This window comes from Eleutherodactylus coqui, chromosome 2 (assembly GCF_035609145.1).
Source record: "Eleutherodactylus coqui strain aEleCoq1 chromosome 2, aEleCoq1.hap1, whole genome shotgun sequence".
NCBI lineage: Eukaryota > Metazoa > Chordata > Amphibia > Anura > Eleutherodactylidae > Eleutherodactylus > Eleutherodactylus coqui.
In genome coordinates, this window is record NC_089838.1 from 242,562,920 (window position 1) to 242,589,888 (window position 26,969).

General features: G+C 44.1%; 1 protein-coding gene across 1 annotated transcript in view; it reads right to left on the reverse strand.

Moving 5' to 3' along the window:
- Nucleotides 1-26,969, reverse strand: part of SERINC4 (serine incorporator 4) — a 52,106-nt gene that overhangs the window by 14,495 nt on the left and 10,642 nt on the right. Inside the window, exons 5-9 of the mRNA XM_066589980.1 lie at nt 21,110-21,189; nt 17,711-17,804; nt 16,900-17,111; nt 14,955-15,050; nt 11,618-11,744 (exon numbers count right to left, since the gene is read on the reverse strand). Of these exons, the coding sequence (XP_066446077.1) occupies nt 11,618-11,744; nt 14,955-15,050; nt 16,900-17,111; nt 17,711-17,804; nt 21,110-21,189 (609 nt within the window). The remainder of the gene's footprint in view (nt 1-11,617; nt 11,745-14,954; nt 15,051-16,899; nt 17,112-17,710; nt 17,805-21,109; nt 21,190-26,969) is intronic.

Here is a 26,969-nt window from a genome sequence, read left to right on the forward strand (position 1 = left end):
ATGACTTACAAAAATACATGAAGTTATTGCGAGCTTTCGAACCTCTCAGGGTCCTTCATCAGGCATAATGAAATAGATCCGAAGAGGCATACATATGCAAATTAATTACATCCATGTCTGTGCCTTGTCATAAGTATGTGTATATATATGCATTCCTCTTCAGATTTATTTCATTATGCCTGAGGATGGACCCTGAGAGGTTCGAAAGCTCGCAATAACATCATGTATTTTTGTTAGCCATCAAAAGGTATCATGTCTGCAAGAATATTTGGTTTCTCTTACTGGGAACAATCACATGAACAGGATATACACACATTGGTTCAAGGGTTGTAAAGTGAGCTTGGATAATCCCCTTTGTTAACAGGTTCCCTTGAAAATGGTGACAGGTCTCTTTAAATAACTGTGGCAGTTAGGATCGTGGATCATGTGGGTGTAAAACCTGTTGCTTCAATAAAGTAGGTAAAGACTTACAATTTGTACAATGAAGCGTATTTTCTATACTTTCACATGGGCAATATGCATTTAGCCTGCCGCATCGCGGATGAAAAACGCATGAACGGGAGAGAGCAGCGACCAAGTTGCAGCAATTTCTCGCCGATTCACACGGCCGGGTGCGACGTATATAGACCGCTAACCGGAATTCCGTCAGCCAGGGAGAAATCCTTCAACTAGCTTGATAGAGACAGCTGACATAGTTTAGCAGCACGAGTGGTAGCTTGTATGGGAGCTGCCGGCTGATTGCGGCCAAAAGATAGGGCAAGACCTATCTTTGCTGGTTGCATCAAAATTCTGCCGTACTATGTGCTATCTTTTCCAGCTAGCCGATTTCACGTGGCTAAACATCGTCCATCTCATCGAATGCATTGAAATCCAGTTCTTCAGATGGTCGCAATTTTCGGCCGATGTCTTATCGTGGCAATAAAGCTGCGATAAAACAGTCGTGAGAAAAAGGCCTCAAGCTACTTCCGACTGCATTTCCTCTCCATATAATCTAGAGTAATGACTAGAGATGAGCGAGCACCAAAATGCTCGGGTGCTCGTTACTCGGGACGAAATTATCGCGATGCTCGAGGGTTTGTTTCGAGTAACGAACCCCATTGAAGTCAATGGGCGACCCGAGCATTTTTGTATATCGCCGATGCTCGCTAAGGTTTTCATTTGTGAAAATCTGGGCAATTCAAGAAAGTGATGGGAACGACACAGCAACGGATAGGGCAGGCGAGGGGCTACATGTTGGGCTGCATCTCAAGTTCCCAGGTCCCACTATTAAGCCACAATAGCGGCAAGAGTGCCCCCCCCCCAACAACTTTTACTTCTGAAAAGCCCTCATTAGCATGGCATACCTTGGCTAAGCACCACACTACCTCCAACAAAGCACAATCACTGCCTGCATGACACTCCGCTGCCACTTCTCCTGGGTTACATGCTGCCCAACCCCCCCCCCCCCCTGCACAACCCAGTGTCCACAGCGCACACCAAATTGTCCCTGCGCAGCCTTCAGCTGCCCTCATGCCACGCCACACTCATGTCTATTTATAAGTGCGTCTGCCATGAGGAGGAACCGCAGGCACACACTGCAGAGGGTTGGCACTGCTAGGCAGCGACCCTCTTTAAAAGGGGCGGGGCGATAGCCCACAATGCTGTACAGAAGCAATGAGAAATATAATCCTGTGCCACCGCCATCAGGAGCTGCACACGTGGGCATAGCAATGGGGAACCTATGTGCCACACACTATTCATTCTGTCAAGGTGTCTGCATGCCCCAGTCAGACCGCGGTTTTTTATAAATAGTCACAGGCAGGTACAACTGGGAATCCCCAACTCCGCAATGGGAATTCCGTGTGCACCCACAGCATGGGTGGCTCCCTGGAACCCACCGGCTGTACATAAATGTATCCCATTGCAGTGCCCTGGACAGCAGAGCTAACGTCAGATTAAATGCAGGTGGGCTTCGGCCCACACTGCATGCCCCAACCTGAGCGGGCTTTTTAATTCATAGACACAGGCAGGTACAACTCCCTATTGTGAAGTCCCTGTGGACCGACAGCATGGGTGGGTGCCAGGAAGCCACCGGCGGCACATAAATATATCCCATAGCATTGCCCATCACAGCTGAGGTAATGTCATGTTTAATGCAGGTGGGCTTCGGCGCACACTGCATGCCCCAGTCAGACTGGGGTTCTTTAGAAGTGGACACATGTAGTTACAACTCCGTGTGGACCGACAGCATGGGTGGCTCCCTGGAACCCAGCGGCGGTAGATAAATATATCCCATTGCAGTGCCCAACACAGCTGAGGTAATGTCAGCTGTAATGCAGGTGGGCAAAAAATTAATTAGATTACACTGTAGGCGAGGGCCCCAAAAAATTGGTGTACCAACAGTACTAATGTACCTGAGAAAAATTGCCCATGCCCAACCAAGAGGGCAGGTGAAACCCATTAATCGCTTTGGTTAATGTGGCTTAATTGGTAACTAGGTCTGGAGGCAGCCCAGTTAAAATAAAAATTGGTTCAGGTGAAAGTCTCAACACTTTAATGAGCATTGAAACGTATAAAAATTGTTTACAAAAATTATATGACTGAGCCTTGTGGGCCTAAGAAAAATTACGTGAGGTTTCAGGAGGAGGAGCAGGAGGAGGAGGATGAATATTATACACAGATTGATGAAGCAAAAATGTCCCCATTTTTCATGGTGATAGAGAACGATGCTTCCATCCGCGGGTGCAGCCTACGTATTGCTTAGGTATCGCTGCTGTCCGCTGGTGAAGAAGATAAGTCTGGGGAAATCCAGGCTTTGTTCATCTTGATGAGTGTAAGCCTGTCGGCACTGTCGGTTGACAGGCGGGTACGCTTATCTGTGATGATTCCCCCAGCCGCACTAAACACCCTCTCTGACAAGACGCTAGCCGCAGGACAAGCAAGCACCTCCAGGGCATACAGCGCGAGTTCAGGCCACGTGTCCAGCTTCAACACCCAGTAGTTGTAGGGGGCAGAGGCGTCACCAAGGACGGTCGTGCGATCGGCTACGTACTCCCTCACCATCCTTTTACACTGCTCCCGCCAACTCAGCCTTGACTGGGGAGCGGTGACACAGTCTTGCTGGGGAGCCATAAAGCTGGCAAAGGCCTTGGACAATGTTCCCCTGCCTGCGCTGTACATGCTGCCTGATCTCTGCGCCTCCCCTGCTACCTGGCCCTCGGAACTGCGCCTTCTGCCACTAGCGCTGTCGGATGGGAATGTTACCATCAGTTTGTCCACCAGGGTCCTGTGGTATAGCATCACTCTCGAACCCCTTTCCTCTTCAGGTATGAGAGTGGAAAGGTTCTCCTTATACCGTGGGTCGAGCAGTGTGTACACCCAGTAATCCGTAGTGGCCAGAATGCGTGTAACGCGAGGGTCACGAGAAAGGCATCCTAACATGAAGTCACCCATGTGTGCCAGGGTACCTGTACGCAACACATGGCTGTCCGCACTAGGAAGATCACTTTCAGGATCCTCCTCCTCCTCCTCCTCCGGCCATACACGCTGAGAGGATGACAGGCAAACAGCATGGGTACCCTCAGCAGTGGGCCAAGCTGTCTCTTCCCCCTCCTCCTCATGCTCCTCCCCCTCCTCCTCAATGCGCTGAGATATAGACATGAGGGTGCTCTGACTATCCAGCGACATACTGTCTTCCCCCGCCTCCGTTTCCAAGCGCAAAGCATCTGCCTTTATGCTTTGCAGGGAACTTCTCAAGAGGCATAGCAGAGGAATGGTGATGCTAATGATTGCAGCATCGCCGCTCACCACCTGGGTAGACTCCTCAAAGTTTCCAAGGACCTGGCAGATGGCTGCCAACCAGGCCCACTCTTCTGTAAAGAATTGAGGAGGCTGACTCCCACTACGCCGCCCATGTTGGAGTTGGTATTCCACTATAGCTCTACGCTGCTCATAGAGTCTGGCCAACATGTGGAGCGTAGAGTTCCACCGTGTGGGCACGTCTCACAGCAGTCGGTGCACTGGCAGATTAAACCGATGTTGCAGGGTCCGCAGGGTGGCAGCGTCCGTCTTGGACTTGCGGAAATGTGCGCTGACCCGGCGCACCTTTCCGAGCACATATGACAAGTGTGGGTAGCTTTTCAGAAAGCGCTGAACCACCAAATTAAAGACATGGGCCAGGCATGGCACGTGCGTGAGGCTGCCGAGCTGCAGAGCCGCCACCAGGTTACGGCCGTTGTCACACACGATCATGCCCGGTTGGAGGCTCAGCGGCGAAAGCCAGCGGTCGGTCTGCTCTGTCAGACCCTGCAGCAGTTCGTGGGCCGTGTGCCTCTTCTCTCCTAAGCTGAGTAGTTTCAGCACGGCCTGCTGACGCTTGCCCACCGCTGTGCTGCCACGCCGCGCGACACCGACTGCTGGCGACGTGCTGCTGCTGCTGACACATCTTGATTGCGAGACAGAGGTTGTGTTGGAGGAGGAGGAGGGTGGTTTAGTGGAGGAAGCATACACCGCCGCAGATACCAGCACCGAGCTGGGGCCTGCAATTCTGGGGGTGGGTAGGACGTGAGCGGTCCCAGGCTCTGACTCGGTCCCAGCCTCCACTAAATTCACCCAATGTGCCGTCAGGGAGATATAGTGGCCCTGCCCGCCTGTGCTTGTCCACGTGTCCGTTGTTAAGTGGACCTTGGCAGTAACCGCGTTGGTGAGGGCGCGTACAATGTTGCGGGAGACGTGGTCGTGCAGGGCTGGGACGGCACATCGGGAAAAGTAGTGGCAACTGGGAACCGAGTAACGCGGGGCCGCCGCCGCCATCATGCTTTTGAAAGCCTCCATTTCCACAAGCCTATACGGCAGCATCTCCAGGCTGATCAATTTGGCAATGTGCACGTTTAACGCTTGAGCGTGCGGGTGCGTGGCGGCGTACTTGCGCTTGTGCTCAAACAGTGGCGCTAGCGACGTCTGGACGCTGCGCTGAGAGACATTGCTGGATGGGGCCGAGGACAGTGGAGGTGAGGGTGTGGGTGCAGGCCAGGAGACGGTAGTGCCTGTGTCCTCAGAGGGGGGTTGGATCTCAGTGGCAGGTTGGGGCACAGGGGGAGAGGCAGTGGTGCAAACCGGAGGCAGTGAACGGCCTTCGTCCCACCTTGTGGGGTGCTTGGCCATCATATGCCTGCGCATGCTGGTGGTGGTCCCTCCCCAGCTGATCTTGGCGCGACAAAGGTTGCACACCACTGTTCGTCGGTCGTCAGGCGTCTCTGTAAAAAACTGCCACACCGTAGAGCACCTTGACCTCTGCAGGGTGGCATGGCACGAGGGGGCGCTTTGGGAAACAGTGGGTGGATTATTCGGTCTGGCCCTGCCTCTACCCCTGGCCACCGCACTGGCTCGGCCTGTGCCCACACCCTGACTTGGGCCTCCGCGTCCTCGCCCGCGTCCACGTCCTCTAGGCCTACCCCTCAGCATGCTGTATTACCAGTAGTGCAGAAACAGAACGCTGTAATTAAATGTGCCACTTATTGGCCTGTGGTTGGAGGCTGACTTCGCTTACGGAACGCACAGCAGAGCCAGGAAATAATTTTGCGCAAGCCTGCTGTAACACTTAGCTGGCTGCGTATGAATTAGGACAACTACCCCCAGCACAGACCCAGTACACTGAGGACGGTCACAGGCAGCCCAAATAGATTTTTTTTCCCAAATGTTTTTGGAAAGGCCCACTCCCTATATACACTGTATACGTCTTCTCTCTCTGCGTCACCACTACTGGCCCTGGAGTATGTAAAATAACTGCAGACTGTTGCACTGTGGACTGGAATACAGCGGTGATGTAACAGCCAACACAGAGCCAGGAAATAATTTTGTGCAAGCCTGCTGTAACACTTAGCTGGCTGCGTATGAATTAGGACAACTACCCCCAGCACAGACCCAGTACACTGAGGACGGTCACAGGCAGCCCAAATAGATTTTTTTTCCCAAATGTTTTTGGAAAGGCCCACTGCCTATATACATTAAATATGTCTTCTGTCCCTGCCTCACCACCACTACTGGCTCTGGACTGTGTATAATTACTGCAGGGCGCAATGCTCTGCACGGCCGATATACAAAAAAAAAAAAAGTGCAACACTGCAAAAAGCAGCCTCCACACTACTGCACACGGTTAGATGTGGCCCTAAGAAGGACCGTTGGGGTTCTTGAAGCCTAAAATCACTCCTAACGCTCTCCCTATAGCAGCTCCGGCACCAGCAGCACTGTCCCTGATCTCTGTCAGAACGCATCTGTGGCGAGCCGCGGGAGGGGCCGATTTATATACTCGGGTGACACCTGATCTCGCCAGCCACTCACTGCAGGGGGGTGGTATAGGGCTTGAACGTCGCAGGGGCAAGTTGTAATGCCTTCCCTGTCTTTCTATTGGCCAGAAAAGCGCGCTAACGTCTCAGAGATGAAAGTGAAAGTAACTCGAATATCGCGTGGTGCTCGCCTCTAGTAACGAGCATCTCGAACACGCTAATACTCGAACAAGTATCAAGCTCGGACGAGTACGTTCGATCATCTCTAGTAATGACACAATGAGCCAATATGGGACTATTTAGAATTTCAGTAATTATGTCCATTAAATGTGAAAGGTGGCGAAATTAGCCAATGTGAATATTAGGCCTCCTTCACACGAGCGCATGCGTCTTCACGCTGGCCGCATCGTGGCTGAAAATCGTGGGAATGAAGGAAAGTTACGATCAAGTCCTGAGCTTAGTAAGCATTTTCTCGTCCATTTACACCACCAGGTGCGACATATTTGCGAAAAAATACACCACAGACCAGAAATCCCTCGCTCGGCATAAATCCTCTGAATGACTTCTAATGCCTAAATAGAGGCACCTGTAAGCTTTTCCCTGCGTTGGACGCTGCTAAACTGCCTACCTCTCCCTTTTTTGGCAGCTCCTATAGAAGTCTATGGGAGCCGCCAGCATAAATCAGCTGAAAGATAGAGCAAGACCTAGCTTTTCTGGCAGTGTATAAATTCAATTGCCGATTTTGATTGTGTATGTCCTATTTTTTCTGGAGCAATGTTTTTACATGGTTAAAAATTGGTCATCTGAACGAATACATTGAAAACCGATGCAATTTTAGACCTTAAAAGACGCGTAGAAACGCTTGTATGAATAAGGCCTTAGTTTGCTCATTTCTTAGGGCTAAAACAGATGAGCGCATGCGCAAATACGCTCGCTCTTATGGAGCATATTTGCGCATGAACAAGGTTAAATTCTTTTTTTTTTTACCATCCAAATTTCACGCACGGGTAAAAAAAAAAAAAAGCAGGAAGATAGGTCCTGCCCTATCTTTTATCGTGCAAAGTATTAACCCTCTCCAATCCACTGTCTGACGTCTAAAGACATTATGATTTAAGGCTGTACAGCTCCGATGTTGGAAGACGTCCGTCGGGGTTCTCTTACTGTATATTGCCAGCCTCTCTGCTGTCGGAGCCTATCCAACGTGTCACCTCATGCAGTACTGGCTTTAGCCAGCATATAGCGCTGTTGTATAATGGCAGAAAAAGAGTAAGCCCCCTAGGAAAACCAGGATACTAATTGGATTGGAGAGGGTTAACGTGCGAGAATCCCACTAGTCAAAATGAAACCACTGATTTCAATGGTCACGTTTCATCATTTTTTGCAGTTGTTTTTGTCACAGCTGCAAAACATGACAAAAACACGTTAGCCTTTTTTAGCCCTTACACATAGATCCCCTCACACACTAGCATATTTGGGGCTGTGTGCTGTCCATGTCAATGCACAGACAGCACACACAGCCACTATATTCCTACGGGGCTATACACCTTGCTGTTTTTTCACACGGGCCACTGGATGTCCCATTCCTGTTCGTATCATGGATAAGATATAGGACGTGCAGTGCATGTCAATGCGCTGTGTCCGTATGCTGTCAGATACGAGGTGCGGCTGATCACATGTTTATTGTGCACCTAGCCATAGACTACGGGCTTCTTCGCATGGGCGTGTTTTACTCCCATTATGTGGCCTTGGTAATCAGGACCTATCTTCCGGCTTTTCTGTTCAAAGTCCTGCCCTATTGCGAGGAGTTTGAACGGCCGAGATGGGGGGAAAAAAGCGGTTTGTGGTGTAACTATGCTCTATAGCGGTGAACGTAGTTGCACATATGGCCGTATGAAACCGTCCTAAGAAACAGCGATACCACAACCGAAGTGCACTCCTTATAAACTACACCCATTGAGGCCGGACACACCGAACGTGGCCTGAGTGTACATATGTGGGTTATGAGAGGTTCCCATTATAAAGGTGAAATACTGACATCACTCATGTATGGAGGCCGACGCTTGTACTGTCTTGTTAGGAGCATTAGACAATGTCTCATAGACATATGGAACAAGATGTACTAAGTCATCTCCAAAATAATATGTTTGCTTCATCCCTGTTTTCTACTGTTCTTAATCTTTACATATTGCAATGTGATGAAAGATGTTTTTATGTACAGTTTATTAGTTTTTATGTAAATGTTCTGTTACTGGGATGGGAGTTATTCCATACATATGCTGTAAAGGGAATGTGTCATCCAAAAATGACCTATTGTATAAATCAGGTTTTTATATGTAAACATATTTTTTAAGAATTTTTGCTGCTTTTAAATTCTCAATGTCACAATCTATATTGAAGAAAATCCTGCAGTTTTCATACCGACCACTAAGGCCGGTCTTACACGGGCGTTTTACAGCGTTTTCAAACACACTCAACAGCGTTTTTAACGCAACCCATCATTGCAATGGGTGAAGTGGTGCGCTAAAAATTGTTGAAACGCACTAAAATACAACAGACAGCGTTTGAAAAGCGCTGCTAAAACGCTCATCTGGGAAGCTCCAATCAGTGGAGGCTAAGTACAACCTTTTTAGCGGTTGTTTCAAACGTCAGGCTAAACGCTGTAAAAAAAACCCTCGTGTGAGAGTCACCTTAGCCTAATAAGATTTTCAGCGGAAATCTCACAGAGTGACCACAGCGGGACCGCAAGGAAATTCTGTAAGATTTCCGCAGCAGGACGGCAGTGGCAAAACCCGCGCCATCCGGTGCGCGTTTTGAAGTGGTTTCGCCGCCTGTCTTCTACTGCGGCCATCTCTCCCCACAGAGAGGAGAGAGCCCGCAGCGGAAATGGCGATGCAATTGACATGCCGCGGCTTTGAATTCCATGAGGCATGTCAGTTTCAGCATGGCTTGGCCGCAACGGCTTGTCCACAGCGCGTGGACGAGATTTTTGCAAATCTTGTCCACTTTGCTGCTTAGGCTCGGGTTTAAGATTGCCGTCAGGATTTCCGTGCAGACTTTCTGCGGCAATTCCGCTCCATGTGAATCCAGCCTAGGGCTGGGTTTACACAGGGCATAATTGCCACGGAATATCCGTGCGGACTTTCTGCATGGAAATTCCGCCGGTAATCTTAAACCCGAGCCTAAGCAGCAAAGTGGACAAGACTTGCAAAGATCTCGTCCACACACTGCGGACAAGCCGTTGCAGCTAAGGGTGACTACCCACTAGCGTTTTTTTTCAGCTACGAATTTGCTCCTATTTTTTCTTTCAATTGTCAATGGGAATTCCTAATGTTAAAACCGCAACGCATCGTGACGCAACGCAACTTTGCGTTTTTAACATTAGAAAGTCCCATTGACAATTGGAAGAAAAAATTTGCAGCAGAAAAAAAAACGCTAGTGGGTAGAAACTGACATGTCGGGCAGAATTCAAAGCCGCAGCATGTCAATTGTATTGCCGTTTCCGCTGCGGGCTCTCTCTCTCCTGAGCTGAACACTCCAAAGGGCGGTCCTATCAGTGACTGACAGCTATGAGTGTATGACTGTACATAGAAATACCTGTCAGTCACTGACAGAATAAAATACAAATTCCACTGAATCTTTCCCCATAAATCTATATATCAATCTGCTCCGCTCCTCCGGCTCCGTTTAAGTGCAGCTCAGGAAAGGAGGCAGCCCACACAGTCATGTACAGACAACAGAATAAAAAAATTAGAAAATAAAAACAGATTTAAAAATGGAAAATGTTTCACTATCAATGAAAATTACACTTAGTGTTAATTAATCACAAAAAGTGCTCCATTTTCTTTAACAGACAAAACTGGAACAAAATGTCACTAAGACCTCGTGCCCACAGTCATGTTGGACCCCACCAGTTGAATATCGCCTAATACCCACCTCTCCGGATCCGCCGTGGCAAGCTGGCGCGGATGCACAGTACAACACATGACGCGCCGGCAGTGGGTGATGACGCGGCCGGCGGTGACACGTAAACACGCAATACTTCCGCTGTGCTTACAGTATTGTGTTTTCCCGTGGCATTTAGAGCATGCCGCGATTTCTTTGAAATACATTGAAATGCAGAAAGCTATTAGGTTCAATAGAACCTGATAGCTGCGGGATAATGCCGTGTATTTCTGCCGCGTGAAACACGGCAGAAATTGGTCTGTGGGCATTAGCCCTAAAAGGCGGTTAAAGTTGTTGACACAAAATGCATTGCTCTGGCAGAAATTAAGCTGATAATTAGCAGATAATGGGCCTCTAGCTTGGTGAATCAGGACTGTGAAAAAGTGTCTCCTGAACTTCTAACGGTGGCCATATACATTATATGTGTAACGGCCAAACCCGTGAGATTTTGGATTCCCTATTCAAACAAATAATGTTTATGGTGGTCTCCCAACTCTCCCCTGCTGGCAGATATCAGGGGAGGTAACATAGTAACATAGTATGTAAGGCTGAATGAAGATAATGTCCATCTAGTTCAGTCTGTTTATCCTCCTGTGTTGTTGATCCAGAGGAAGGCAAAAACCCTAAGAGGCAGGAGCCAATTAGCCCATTTGGGGGGGAATTCATTCCTGACTCCATAATGGCAATCAGACTAATCCCTGGATCAACCCCTAATAGGTCCTACCAGCTGTATACCCAGATTAACAATTAACCTAAGATTTATATCCTGTAATATCCTTCCGCTCCAGAAAGATGTCTAGTCCCCTTTATACTCCTCTATGGATTTTGCCATCACCACGTCCTCAGGCAGAGAGTTCCACAGTCTCACTGCTCTTACAGTAAAGAACCCTTTTCTGTGTTGGCGATCAAACCTGCTTTCTTCTAGACGTAGCGGATGCCCTAAGGATTAGGCACTTGGATTTCAATGTTCAACTGGCACTGATTGAAGGTGTATAGGCATCATGACTTTATTATTACATTATTTTTACTATCTACATCCCATCTCCTAATTCAACCATAAATCCTCCTTTTCTATCGGAATTATTGTCTCTGACTACCCCTGTTATGGCTGTTGGGAGATGAGACTCCATTGTCACAGAGACAGGAAGTGATGTCATCTGATTGAAACAGGAGGACATCGTTTGGATGAAAAGGTGACATCATAGACTGCAGACTGTTATATAAATCACATGTTGTTTTGTCACGGAAATTAAACTTTAACATGAAGCCCAAGATAAATGTTGAGGAGGGGGCTTTATGTGTCATATAGTATTACCCCCTCCCCAAAACTACATTTTAACTCTAGTTTAATGACCCTTTTGTTTGCTTGCACTAGTATCATTGATAAAATGCGTAATGTAGTTTATACATACCAGGCAAACAAGACACAGACATACATAATGCAGGCCCCAATGATAGCAATAGATGCATCTTCTGTCTGTAGCCCATCTCTGCTCATGCTTGGGAAACACACGGTGATGTTCTGTCCACGAAACTGAACTGCAGGGAGCACACGAAAAAAACATAAACATTTTAAAACTACAGTAATAGGATGCAAAATGCATATCACATGTGTGATTCCGAAAGGTCACATGCTATTTGCAGGAATATGGAAAACAAGAATGCCCCAATTTGTACTAAGGATGGGAAGGCAATAGGAGATTTGTAGTTCTACATCAGCTGCCTACCTGTTTGGATCAGTCTGAAGCAGACACCTAAGGCTTAAACACATGACCGTGATATTGTCCCATTTTGCGGGCCGAAACAAAACCATTCATTTCAATGGTTTCGTTTTCATTAGCGGGATTCTCGTGCGTTAATACTACACGCGAGAAAGGATAGGACCTGCCCTATCTTTTTCACACGCAGTTTTTCAAACTCGTGCGCAATAGCATGGCGTTTGCATAGTCAAAAGAAAACAAAAAAAATGATTCATGCGCTAATACGCTTCGTAGCAGTGCGCATATTAGCACATACGCCCATCTGTTTAGGCCCTTATAGGGTAAATATGGCAGATTTGTTGTAGAAATGTCTGCAACTGAATATAAGTTCCATTCATCTTAGTGGCATTGTTTCTTCAGCAAGAACATGGATTTCTACACGCCATTCAGATAATGGGGCCAGTAGCAGGAATGTATGCCATAAAATCTGCTACATGTAAATTTAGCTGTACAAGGTTACAGCAAGAGGTTACACTGTACAGGTCACTGGCACAAGGTAGCATGGTCTACTCCATGAGGCATTATTTTTCTGCATACTCTGAAAAAAAAATCACAGAGGTGATAGAATAAAATGTACAAAGACATCACTCACAGAAAAAGAAGCCAAATATGCATCACCTGTTACTGCAGGGCTGGCCCAATCACCATATCCCCTAGTAGCATGTAGACAGCCAGATTGCAATATGAGGGAGCTAAATGTTCAGTGCAGACTCATGTGCAGCCACTCAACTCAACCGGACGCATAGTGGCCTTGCCGTGGCCCATCAGCTTACGTGTTTTGGTCAAAATGCAAACTAACACCCGCATTTATCAGTATTTTTTGCATGCGGTGTGCTATAGATGCTGGGGGAGCCCAGGATGTCCTGCCAGTATGGCACACTGTAGTGATATGGGGCAAGCCACTACTTTGACAATAGGGGTTGTATTTCTGTATGGTGTGTCGCACTTATCTATGGCTGGCATCCTTGGTATCAGGTTCATATGTGCAGACTATGTTGCCTGCAGTCACCTGTCCCCTAATCTTGGATTGAGTTGAGTGGCTGCACATGAGTCTGCACTGAACATTTAGCTCTCCCATATTGCAATCTGGCTGTCTGCATGCTATTAGGTGATTGAGCCTGCCCTGAAGTATCAGGTGATGCACATTTGGCTTTTTTTGTGAGTTAGATACTCGGAAAAGTACAAAATTGTGTAGGAGGCATCTTCTATGATACCATCAAGGACACCTATAGAGCGGTCCCTCAAGAGCAGATGGGAAGGGTGGAGTTGGTTGCGTTTACTGCAAAGAACCCAGGACACTTCTCTAAAAGAGTATGTCCACATGGGGTGTATTTACCATAGTCTAAAATCTGCCACAGACTTTGTCGCAATTCCACGGCCAAATCTGTGATGAATCTGTAGCAAAATCCACATTTCGCATGGCAAAGGGTGGAATCTGCTGTAAAAAACCTGCAGCATTTATGCCCCATGTGAACATTCCCTTAAATTGGTTTCCTGGTCACCTGCTGAATGCCGTCAGTAGTTTTGGTTTAAAGTGGTGGGAAAAACATCAAAAAGTAACAGAAGTTCAAGTTAACAAGAAGAAAAAGCTAGAAATTGATACTTGTTAACAGATTAAAAATGCTGACAAATAAACTATTGGAGAAAGTGTACAAAGAGAACGTAATAAGAGGAAATAGTAGCCTAACGTAAGAAAAGGAATGTGAAAAGAAAGAAGTCTGTTTTGTTGATTGTGAGCTTGTTCTGTGAAAGAATGGCCACGTTTCAGTATAACGTGTTGACAATTACTTTTTGATCTATCTGGGAGACTGATATAAAACCCCCACGGTGACCACAATCCTCATTATTACAAGGAATAAGGACTAGGGAAGTCATTGTCTTTCCATGCTGACATATAAACAGGCTGACAGCACTACAATACAAAGGTTCAAGCAAGGACATGGCGAGTGGATGAAACCACAATTAGTCCTTGTACACACAGCAAAAAAAAAAAAGGCCAACCGGGGTGAAGTAGTTAACTTCATGTTAGCTATGACTTTGTGTGGGGAGATCTCTTGCCCCATTCACACGGCAGTATTCTGTTCAGTATTTTGCATCAGTAGTTGTGAGTCCAATATACAGAATAGGTGCAAAACTTTCTATTATACTTTTTCTCTGTGGGTTCTATCCCTGATGCAAAATACTGATGACAATACTGCCATCTGAATGGGGCCTTAAAGAAATTCTTCACACGGCCATAATACACAGAGAATAGAACCCATTGATTTCAATGGGTTTGTTCACATGAGCGTATTTTCCTGTGCATTTTGGTCCTGCATAGAAAAAAAAATGCAGCATGCTCTATTTTCCCGCTCATTTGCATAACATGCTTTATTTTCCCCAAATACACTTACCTTAGTGCAACTATTTTTTGCGCACAGAGGGTCTGTTCATATAAGAGCACAACACCCTCCCGCACCAATGTAAAAAACTATATAGCGTAATAAGGTCCAGATGTGTTCTATTTTTCACGGATTTTCGCAGCATATTGCGCATTTACGCACCTCCCAAAAACTTCTAAGGGAATCTTGGCTGTGTAAATATGCAAAAAGATAACGCAGGTCCTATTTTTTTTGCGTGCGTTTTTGAGAACGAACCCATTGACAACAATAGAAATGCAAACCAGAAACCAGCTTCTCTGAAGTTGCTCCCATGCAAGGACTGGCTGGAAACCACAACTGATGCACAGGAGAATGCAGTAAGTCCTGCGTAGGGTAAAAAACTCTCTTTAATGAACAATCCAGACAGACATGGAGGAACAAGAAGCATGTGCCGTCTTACATGTTTCAGGCAAGCCTGTTGCCCTTAATCATTGACATCAATGGGTTCTATTCTTGGCATATTGTGTGCTCTAATTCTGTGCGGGGCGCAAATATGGCCGTGTGAAGCCCCCCCAATAATGTGCTCATTATTGCATCATTTATGATTTTTCGATGTAGATTCTACTGACCTCTTTCTGGAGGCCGGCTGGACAGGGCTGAAAACGTAAGGTACGTGACATAGCAGCTAATGATGGAGGCTTGCAGCAATCCAGACCGCGGCTGCTCTGCAAAACAAAGAAAGACAATTCTATAATTACTCCTATACAGGAAATGAGAACTACTGTTGTAAAACCGAGTGTTGTAAACGAGTCTAGAAGCATATAGCATCCTCCGCATGGATGGAATCGTAGTTTCTAAACCTGGAAATATTCTGGCACTCTAGTAACAGCAGGGGATGCAACATCAAACGGACGGATACTCGGAGCCCCTTTGGTACAAATGTCAAGATACGAGAATACCATTCACATGCTAAGTAGACAAAGTCATGACCTCGCATGGCCTCACTATATGATTTGTGCCAATGGGATTACTGGAAGAGATGCAGAGAGCTGGGGGCTCTCATAGGATTTAGAAGAATAGTTTAAACATAAATCTAGTTAGCTTATTTCTTTGCAGATCAGAGGGCAATAAGTTATCAGACTGAACCAAACAGCTGGAAATCTGCGGCGATCATTCAAACCGTGCAAGAAGAATATAACCTGTCATATAGTTACTTTTAACATATAGGTTCTCGGGCACGGATGCTACGCTAACCCTAAGTGTCAGTGGGGTCGATAGTAATCAATCAGATTTTAGCCTTTATTTTTTCAGATAAGGCTTTAAAGTGAAAAACAGGTATTGTAAGAGGCCTGGGGAGAGGAGTCTTCCAGATTCTCTATAAAATGTTGCACAGGAAGTGAACTGCCTCAAATATTTACCCCTTAAGGCATTTTCATTTTTTTCTCCCCACTTTCAAAAAAGCATAACATAATTTTATTTATGCATCAACATAGCTGTCTGAGGGCTTGTTTTTTTTGTGGAGCGAGTTGTATTTTTCAATGGGAGTAAGTAATGTACCATATAAGGTAATAAAAAATGTTCAAATATTTCTAAGTAGAGTGAAATGGAAAATAAATAAAATAAATAAATCTTGTTATTTGTATAGCACTTATTCTGCAGAGCTTTCAAGTAATTTATTTATGATCCCCCACCAAGCTGGGTACTCATTTTACCAACCTCGGAAGGATGGAAGGCTGAGTCAACCTTGACCATGCGGGGATTGAACTTGCAAAATTCAGGTCGTGAGTAAGAGCTTAGGACTGCATTCCTGCTGCCTTAGCACTCTGGCGTAGCATCTTTGCGTGGGGGTCCTCGTTTGTACAGCATATGTACTAAGGCAAAAATGAAATGCTCACTTTATTTTATGGGTCAGTACGATGACAACAATATTAAATTCATATGTTTTTTTTTTTTACTGTACCACTTTTAACCCCTTCATGACGTGGCCCTTTTTTTTCCATTTTTGTTTTTTCCTCCCCCCCCCTTAAAAAATCGTAACTCTTTTATTTATCCATCGACGTCGCTCTATGGGGGCTTGTTTTTAATGGTGCTATTTAAAGTACCATATAATGTACTGAAAAACTTTAAAAAAAATTCTAAGTGGAGTAAAATGAAAAAAAAAAGTGACATTCCGCCATCTCTCAGTGCGTCTTGTTTCTACGGCACACAAACTGCAACAAAAATGACCTGATAACTTTATTCTACGGGTCGGTACGATTACTACGATACCAAACTTGTATCGTTTTTTTTACTATACTACTCTGCATACATATCCGCCTTCAGAAAGCCCTAGGCTATCATGACAAACAAATGGCACCTCGCAATCTCATTATAAGGTGGAAGGGGGGCGTTCGGGACCCCAGAATTTTAATCTGGGCATTGAAAATGTAGAGCGCTGTGGAAAATGTTGGGACTTAAATAAAAGATGCATTGTAAAAACTGTGCTAGTAATGGATAAGAGCAAGGCTCTTTACTCCATGTCATTACCAGGCAAGCTACCAAGTCACTAGGAAGCGTTCTATATGGTGTACTTACTGAGCTGCACACATGGGGTGATGGAAATGAATGACATGATTATACACAAGCTGATGTTAATGCTTATCAGTCCTTTGTTCAGGAGACATCCAGCTGGGTGGGTGAAATATGTGTACAGGAAATAAAAGGCCAGTGAGGCAATGGAGTAGAAGAGCAATGTAGCAACCAGGACGGCGATGTACCAGCGTTTGTCTTTAGATGCACCGGTCAACCTGAGGAGAGAGAAAGAGATAGCGTTCAATGGTAATATGATAATACATAGCATTTACATATTACTAATACCTTTACTATTATGCATCCTACTAACTACTGGTTGCACCACTGAGAATGCTGCATATATCCCCGACACTGATGAGAGCCTACAAGAGTGACATTGCATTCTACATGTTTCTCAGTATTGACCATATGTGCCATTGCAGTCTTCTAACACTGAACCATTTACGACACTACTGAAATGAATTTTGTATGTTGCTTTCTGTGCTCAGATTACCCCAACTATCCAAAAAAAAGCTGCCACGCTACTTTATACATATATCTTTAGATATGTAATATGGTAAATAAAAGCCACATATAGTAATTAAAGCAGAGAAGGCACTCATTTCTAAGGTAATCACATAATGCTATGCATTCTAAAAACTAGTTGTTACTCTTGAAAACTTTAGCAAAAAGCAAAGATTTTACTGACGCTGTCTATACTGCCCCCTTGTGGTGGCTTCTTCTGCATACATCAACCTAATTGTTTCTATTTAAACTGTGATTTATCAGCTGAAAAGATATTATAATTTGAAATATATGTGGAATATAATCTTACCAATTCTTGTTCCAGGTGTGAGCAAATGCTGTAATCAATATCAGCTGGATGAGAACAAAAGAAAACCCACCACATATGCCCACATAATGCCACACTGCAAAGAAAGATGCCAAGAGTCAGTCTGTTGTGGAATCAACTTAACTTATACATTTACGGAACATTTATATATACACAACAAAGCCAAATGATCTGATATTGGAGAAATGTATATATGTGTATATATATATATATATATATATATATATATATATATATATATACTCAAAACACAGCAAGCTCTGATTATTATAGTTCTCAAAAGGATTCCAGGTTTCCGTGTGTCCATAAAAGAACTCTTAACTATCCCTATTCCACTCTACTACAACACCTGTTAAAGCCATAATAGCCTAACACAGGGACCCTGTCCTGACAAGGACAACCCTGACTGGAACTGCTAAGTGCAATAGAACACACGCTGGTGCTATGTGTGACAGATGCCACATGGCACACATCTATAATCTGTGCACCTGACACTTTGGATGTGTAGCTGTTGGGACATATGAGAGTTTTCTTTGCCTGACACTACGTGACTGTGAACATGTAAAGTATATACTTGCCAGTCCTCCATCACTTTTACACACCTTGTATACTATCCCCTGATGAGACCCTTGTGACAGGGATGAAATGCATTGGACCTTAATTGAGCATTGTATTGTGAGGGGCAAGTTCGTCCTTGTCAGGACAGCATCCCTGTGCTAGGGTATTATGGCTTTAACAGGTGTTGCAGTAGGGTGTAATAGGGATAGTGAAGAGTCATTTTATGTCTGCATGGATTAACCTGGAATGCTTTTCAGACCTTTGGTAATCAGAACCTGCTGTGTTTTGAGCACAAATGTACCGGGGGTCTGAAATGATGTGTATATATCTATATTGGTGTGACTACTTCAGTCTGTGTGTCTTATGTTATCTATAGTCACATTTTTTAAGAGATTTATTAAAAGTCAAGGGAATCTGTCAACTGGAGCAAGCTGTCCAAATTGCAGACATCATGTTATACAGCATGAGGAGAAGAGCAGGTTGATATATAGGTTTATGGGGAAAGATTCAGTAGGACTTGTATTTTATTCATTTAAACCTCTGCAGGTTCAGAGCTGAGTGGTCCAATGGGCGGAGCTATCAGTGATTGACAGTCCCCTCTGTACTCACAGTTATACACTCATAGCTGTCAATCACTGATAGCTCCGCCCATTGGACTGTTCAGCTCAGAATGAGCAGATTTAAATGAATAAAACACAAGTTCTACTGAATCTTTCCCCATAAAACTATATACCAACCTGCTCGGCTCCTCCTGCTCTATAACATGTCTACAGTTTGGACAGTGTGTTCCAGCTGACAGAGTCCCTTTAAGTTTTAAATGATTGACACATATATACATTTATACAATATCTTATGTTTGGGCTTTATTGTGAATTTTCATATTGGATGAGATTGTCTTTATTTGTGGACTATTTGGTGCTTTTTGCACATAGCGTGTTCATTTAACATTTATATATACTAATGTATGCAGTAAACAAAATCAATCTGTAATTCAAAGCACATATCTAAAACTTTGTCATGGGAAATATTGGTATCTATGGAACTCCAATTCTCACCTGGTCCTCATACTAAGAAGTTTAGTTCCATAAGGGACCTTTCACGTTGGCAGCATTAGCCTGCAGGACGCACCACAAGCCACGGTAATTTCTGCCCCACATCCACAGATTACCTGCAGATTTTAATGTGGAATTCAAAATGGCTTAAGTCTGCCAGCAATTCTGCATCCATATCTGCAGTTACACCTGCGGATTCTGGTGCGAAACTCTGTAGCTCTGCATGTTGTGATGCGTCCCGGCAGAAAAATTTTGCCCGTGTGAACACACCCTAACAGCTAAAGAGTCACATTACATAAAACCCAGTACATGGCAGGGGATCAACTAAAATGATCATTCTATTGAACAAATGCTAAGGTCAGTTTTGCATGAGCATGATACATCCCAAGGTTGTGCTGGGATTTGTGGCAGTAATATATACGCAAAAATGTTATATTATGATTGTGTAAGCCTTCACCCAAAGTGCATGTCCACACGGACGGATTTGCTTCGGAGAGTCAGCAGTAGACATTCTGCAGCGCAGAATCCACATCAAAAAGCGCATAATTTGGTGCAGATCTGACGTGGTTTTTGATGTGAAATTTGGTGGGGATTGGGGAATTGACCCAATTATTTAAAGACATGGATTCTGCGCCGAAAAGCCGTTGCTATACTTATAATTGACATGCTGTGGGTTTAAATTCTGCACCGCATGTCCATTTCTGGAATATATTTTTTTCGCAGCTTTTTTTTCCAAATCTCATCTGCTGCCACTGTAAATGCTGCGTATTTTCTATGCAGAGCGTCCACACAGAAAATCCACCGCAAATCCACCCTGTGAGTCATACCTGAGGCCTCCTTCTCTCAAGACCTAGGGTTTATTTTGCTTTTTGAAATGCATGCAAAAACAGCAGCAATGTGAAGTCTTTTTGGTGCTTTTAATGTGTTTTTTTTATGGGTCATTTCTTAAAACATTTTTTGTGCAAGGGATTTTCCAAGTGCTTTTAACCTTTTCCAATCCAATTGGTATCCTGGTTTTCCTAGGGGGCTTACTCTTTTTCTGCAGTTATACAACAGCGGTATCTGCTGGCTAAAGCCAGTACTGCAGGAGGTGACACGTTGGCTAGGCTCTGACAGCAGAAAGGCTGGCAATATACAGTAAGAGAACCCCAACGGTCATCTTCCAACATCGGAGCTGTACAGCTTTAAATCATAATGTCTTTAGACGTCAGACAGTGGATTGGAAAGGGTTAAAGTTAGATTAAAAATAGAGCTGAGCGAACCTAATCGTTTCGAGTAATTACTCAATCGAGCACCGCGACTTTCGAGTACTTCCGTACTCGGGTGAAAAGATTTGGTGGGGGGGCCGGGGGGCAGGGGGAGGCGTAGTGGAGCGGGGGGGGGGGGGGGGGGGAGTAGCAGCGGGGAACACTGTGCAGTCTTGCAATCTCACACTGCCATCGAAGTCAATGGAGTCGCTGTGTGAGTTACAGGGTGCCGTGACTTTGACTCGGAGGTCGGAAAAAAATCCGTTGAGATTGGATGTCTTGCGAGTCGCAGTACCCTGCAACTCACACTGTGACTCCATTGACTTCAATGGCAGTGCAAGGTTACAGGACTACACACCAATCTTTGATCGCATCACCCCTGTCGCAGCTGAAGTGTGTAGCTCTAGCCTTACACAATAGCAAAACCTACATCTATATACAAAACTGCCAATGCATACAGTCAACCACCTTCCATCACATCACATAGGCATAGAAGACAGTATTATTCTGTCGACATCTCTTACCTCGTATAAAAGAATCACTGGGGATAAAAAATGCAGCAGCACACATTCCAATTAGAATCAGGAACTTCAGACACCAAAACCTACAAATCAGGATACAAATGTAATCACAATCTTCATCACGATAAAATATCACAAATCGTTTTCCATAGTCATTGAGATAATCTTGTAGTAAAGAAGCCAAACAATAATCCGATGCTACACAATTTTGGAACACAAAATCGGCCATTTTGAACCTTTGGTCATTTTCGAAATATGAATGGTATAATTTGCTAACATGAAAAATTGTATAACTAATATTGCATACCTCACCTAATCTGTAACTTGTGCTATGGGTCCATTTAGAGAATAGTGGCACATTGATCAACTCAGAATAATGTCAGGCATCATATAAGCACAGCAGTTATAGCATCCCGTCTACGAAGGAATGTGTGCAAGTTATGCAAGCTATTGCTTGTCTGGCATACATACACACTGAACCATCACTACATTATGTCACTTTCACACGGGGCGATGACGTCACCGCTAAGGTCGTTAGCACTTGTGCAGAGCGTTTAGACTGGTAGACTTCACCACTGGATCACAGGCTTCTTGCTCAGCGCTTCACTTTCTATGTGAAGCACTGAGTGGGGAGCGTTTACACGTAATGACAAGCCTGCGATCCAGCGATGGTTTTTATGCTCACTGAAAGTCAGCGATAACGAATGGTGAAGGAATAGTAAACAATGTTTTTGCATTTACATGGGATGATTATCATTCAATTTTGTTGGTTTGAACGAATTTTGAGCAATAATCGTTCCGTGTAAATGGCCCTTTAGGAACAGCTGGCACATGACATCTTGAGATCAGTAACGTGGCAACACGTGATGGCTTTGTCACTCTCTGCTCTCACATAATGTGCTGACCTCTCCTCGGTGCAGCAGAAGGCATCATTTTGCAACATGGTGACTTGAGTGACTTTGCCACAGGCAGATTGTTGGTGCCCAGAGGCGTGGTTCCAGCATTTCTGAAACAGTCACATTTGTTGGCTATCCCCAAACCACAGTATCAAGAGTGTACCAAGACTGGTTGAACCATGGACAGACATCTGATAGAAGATCATACAATGGCAGGCCACGTGTGGTTGATCCTAGAGATGAGAATTGGGTGGCATATCTGGTATCTCAGCAATGATGTGCCACAGTGGAACAACTGACCCAGCAGTACAACAGTAGGGAAGAAAGACAAATTATCACAATGACCATGTGGCGTATACTGTGTCGACTGGGGTTCAATATCCAAAGACCAATAAGGATGCTCCTGATGACCCCACATCATTGATAACAGCTCGCATGGTCCCAGGAAAGATATAAATGTACTTTGTACACAAGACAGAAGATTGTCTGGAGTGACAAGTCCCTTTTTCTGTTGAATCATACAGGTGGCTGGGGCCACATGTGGTATAAACAGCATAAAGCCATGTTTCATGGGTGCCCCATTGGGTTCAACAAGGTGGTAGTGTCATGATCTGGGGCTGGTGTTTTCCTGGCCTAGGACCACTGGACATCATACCTCAATCCTTGAATGGTGAATGTTACAGGGAACTGTTAGCTGACCATCTGCACCCATATCTTCAAGTAGTCTTCCCCAACTACAGTGCCATCTTTCAACAGGTCAACGCTCTATGTCATCAAGCTAAAATCACTAGGGAGTGGCTGGAACAACACAACAATGAATTCTCCAGATTGCTTCGGCCACCAAACTCACCAGAATGTAACCCCATTGAACATGTTTGTGATACGCTGGAGGAGGTGCAAGATCTGCTCTCACTTATCTGCAAAATGTGCACCAACAAACAGGGCTGCTGCAGTGGGCATGGGTTTAGTATGGAGGATGTTCACCACATTGTAGAATCTGTTCCCTGACATCTGAAAGCAGTGATCGTCCACAAGGGTGGACCAATCCATTAATGAGTAGGTGTTCCTAAAGCAGCGATCGTTCAGTATATATATACCGTATATATATATATATATATATATATATATATATATATATATATATATATATTACAGCAATAATATGAGGCATCATATGACCACACTAAGTTCATCAATTCAGCACTACTTATTGCAAGGTCCTCTGTTCCACATTGCTAGTTGTAGATTGGGTGGGGGATATGTTGCTAGTTAATATAAATAATTAGAAGGTGGCCAATCCTTTTAACAGGGAATCAGGGTGTTGTATGTTTCAGACTCACCCGCTTCCTGCTTCCGCGGTGCCAGCCGGTAAAGACTGTGCGGCAGCCAAAAATCCAACTCTTTTCAGAGCCCCATGTGTGCGCTCTCCCATAGGCTTGTATAGGAGAGCATGCACTGAACGCTGACAAAGAGTCAGATTTTTGATCAGTGTGGACTTTAGCGGCAGGAATCAGGAAGCAGGTGAGTATGAAAAATGTAACTCTAGGCTCTCTGTTACCTCGCCTAACAGCACTATAAGGCAGGTGACAAGTTTCCTTTATTGAGCAGGCATTTATTTTTGTTTTTTCACTGTTTTGTTCCAAAAAAATACAACATTTTGATTTTTTTTTTGTCGACCACCATATGAGGGCTTCTTTTATGGAAAATGTACTTTTTTAATGGTACCACCTCGGGTTATAAATAAAGTACTGTTTATATTTATACATTTTTGTAAGTGGATGAGAAAAACAAAAAGAAATTCTGGCTTTTTGGAAGTTTTTTTTATGGTGTTAACTGTACAACATAAATGACATGTTAACTAGATTTTCTGCAGGTCAATAGAGGACACAACTTATACACTCACAGTAAAACCACTTAAAATATATATATATTATTTGCTTTGTCACATTCCAAGATCCATAACATTTTTATTTTTCGACCAATGGAGCTGTGCAAGGGATTGTTTTTTTGCGGGACAACTTGGAGTTGGCATTGGTGGTATAAGACATCTTATTGCATTTTTCGGAAGGCAGATGAACAAAAAAAATCATTTCTAGCTTTATTTGATATTTTTACAGCATTTCCAAAGAGATATAAATGACATATCAAGTTTATTCTGCGGGTCAGTCCGATTAAAGCAATACCAATTTTATTTTTACTACTTTTGCATGTCATTTTTGCAGGATAAATGACATAATAGTCTTATAGAATGCAGCACTACCCACTCTGTAATTGTATTCCATAAAACAGGGTTTTGTGGGAAAAAAATGAGTTTTTTTTTTACTTTATATTTTTTCTTAAAACATACCAAACTTTTCAGATAACTTATGCTCATTTTATAGCCTATGTGTGTCTCATCAATCATGTAATACACTTTCTTTTTCTTCTTTTTTAAAATTTTACCACTGTAAATCATGGCTAAAGTGCAAACCCTCTGCAAACCACTGCTTGTTGTTAGGTATTCAGCTTCTGTAGTAACTGGGACATTTGGATGATTTTTTTTAGCCGTGGGGAAGGGCTGTCTTCATAGGAACAGCTTCCCTGCACTCATTCTTATTGGATTCTTCTTTTTTTAGCTGATTTACTAGGTTTTGTATGTTTGCATGGTCACAGCATATTTAGAGGTCTGTACCTATGCTGTGAGCATGCTAACACACAAGACCTAGTAAAGCAGCTAATAAAGATCAATCCAATAAGAATTATACTGCTTTGCCCACAGCACACTAGATACACATATAATGCCTGTAGCATAAAGATAAGTGCACATACCAGTGAATTGTTAGGTCTAGCAGAGCCTGCTTCTGTTTCTTCCAGCATCCACAGGGTTACTGTGTCTGGCTCCTCCACCCAGCTGGGGGTGATTTGCAATTCTCCTCCTATTTAACCTTCCCAGACCTTTTCCAGAATGCTTGATGTTGTTGTGTAATTCCTTGCATGACTGTATGCGAGCTGCTGCAGCAGCAACTATCCTGGTTGCATCCTGTTCTTTGTGTGTGCTTTTTCTGGATGATATTGTGTTTCTGTTTGAATCCAGCTTTCTGTCCGTGTTGCTGCTGGTCACAGCAGCCTGTCTATTGTCTATCTCCTGTGTCTGTTACCACTGTATAGGATTGTGTTCTGCTTTTACTACACATCCACTCTTCCCTCCTCCATAACTGCTCAGCTCAGTGTAACTGAACCTGGGTTCCTGTCTTCACTAGGTAGGTAGGGACCACCAGATGTTAGGGATAGGCAAGGCGGCCTGAACCACCACACCTTCAGGGGTACCTCCAGGTGAGGGTTATGTAGCCCATCCTAGTTCAGGGTCAGGTCGGTCCTCAGCCGTTGTACCGAGTTTGTTTTTGCGCAGTTTTCTCCCCGGAGTCAGCTGTCTGTCCTGCCGGATGGTTTCACTTGGTAGGACAACACAGTGGATCCACAACTGCATTGTAACATGCATTAGGTAAATATCAGGAGATGCGGCGATTGTGTACACACTGACTGCAGATCTGAGAGCTGTGTGAGGGCAGGGAAGCTGAGACTCTCCCCCACAGATAAGAAAAGTCCTAATGTCCCAGTTACTACAGAAGTTGAATCAGGGTTGCAAACATGAATTTTTATTTTTTCTAGACTACTTGACAAAAGTCATGGATAGCGAACAATTTTTACAGATACATGTCTACACCTCAGACACCGATAATTACCAGCATTTGTTCTGAGCTGTAAAATACATAGTAACATAATGACATAGTTCGTAAGGCCAAATGAAGACAATGTCCATCTAGTCCAGCCTGTTTATCCTCCTCTGTTGTTGATCCAGAGGAAGGCAAAAAACCCCCAAGAGCAGAAGCCAATTAGCCCTTTTGGGGAAAAAATCCCTTCCCGACTCCCTAATGGCAAATCAAACTAATGTCTGGATCAACCCCTAATATTTCCTACCTGCCTGTATACCCGGATTAACAATTAACCTAATATTTATAACCTATAATATCCTTCTGCTCCAGAAAGACATCAAGTCCCCTTTTAAACTCCTCTATGGATTTTGCCATCACCACTTCCTCAGGCAGAGAGTTCCACAGTCTAACTGTTCTTACAGTAAAGAACCCTTTTCTATGTTGCTGATGAAACCTGCTTTCTTCTAAACGTAGCAGATGCCTCCTTGTTGCCGTCATAGTCCTGGATATAAACAGATCATGGGAGAGATCCTTGTATCGTCCCCTCATGTATTTATACATGGTTATTTGGTTGCCCCTTAGCCTTCTTTTTTCAAGAGTAAATAATCCCAATTTGGATAGCCTCTCTGGGTATTCCAGTCCTGTCATTCCATGTATTGGTTTAATCGCTCTTTTTTGAACCCCCTCCAGTACTGTAACATCTTTCCTGAACACCGGTGACCAGAACTGTGCGCAGTATTACATGTGGGGCCTGACTAGTGCCTTCTATAATGACCCCCTCAAGTACTACAAGCCTCAAAAAAATCATAGACGCATCTATTTTTTTCATAGATGCTGGAAAAATGTGCCTGAGTTGAATGCCTTCTAAGAAACTATGAATTGCTGAAGGGGCAGCAATTCAGCCTTGATTTTTAGTGGTAAAACAGAAAAAAATGAATTAAAGCACATAACAAGATTGATGAGACGCGCAGGCTATTAGATGAGCATAAGTTGTCTGAAAAGTTATATACCCTTTAAACTTTACCTTTTTTCTACATATATTTTCCCTTAAAGGGAATGTGTCATTAGGAAATAAACTATTATATAAATCCCATTTTTGTGTTAAACATATATTCTAAGTATTTTTTGGTGATTTTTTTTAACTTTTGGTTACAATCTATATTAAGAAAACTATCCTAAAATCCTGCATTTTTCACACTGACCACAGAGCCTAATAATAGACTGATACTTCCTGCTCTGTGGAGAAAACATTTCAGCAGTTATATCATTAACCAT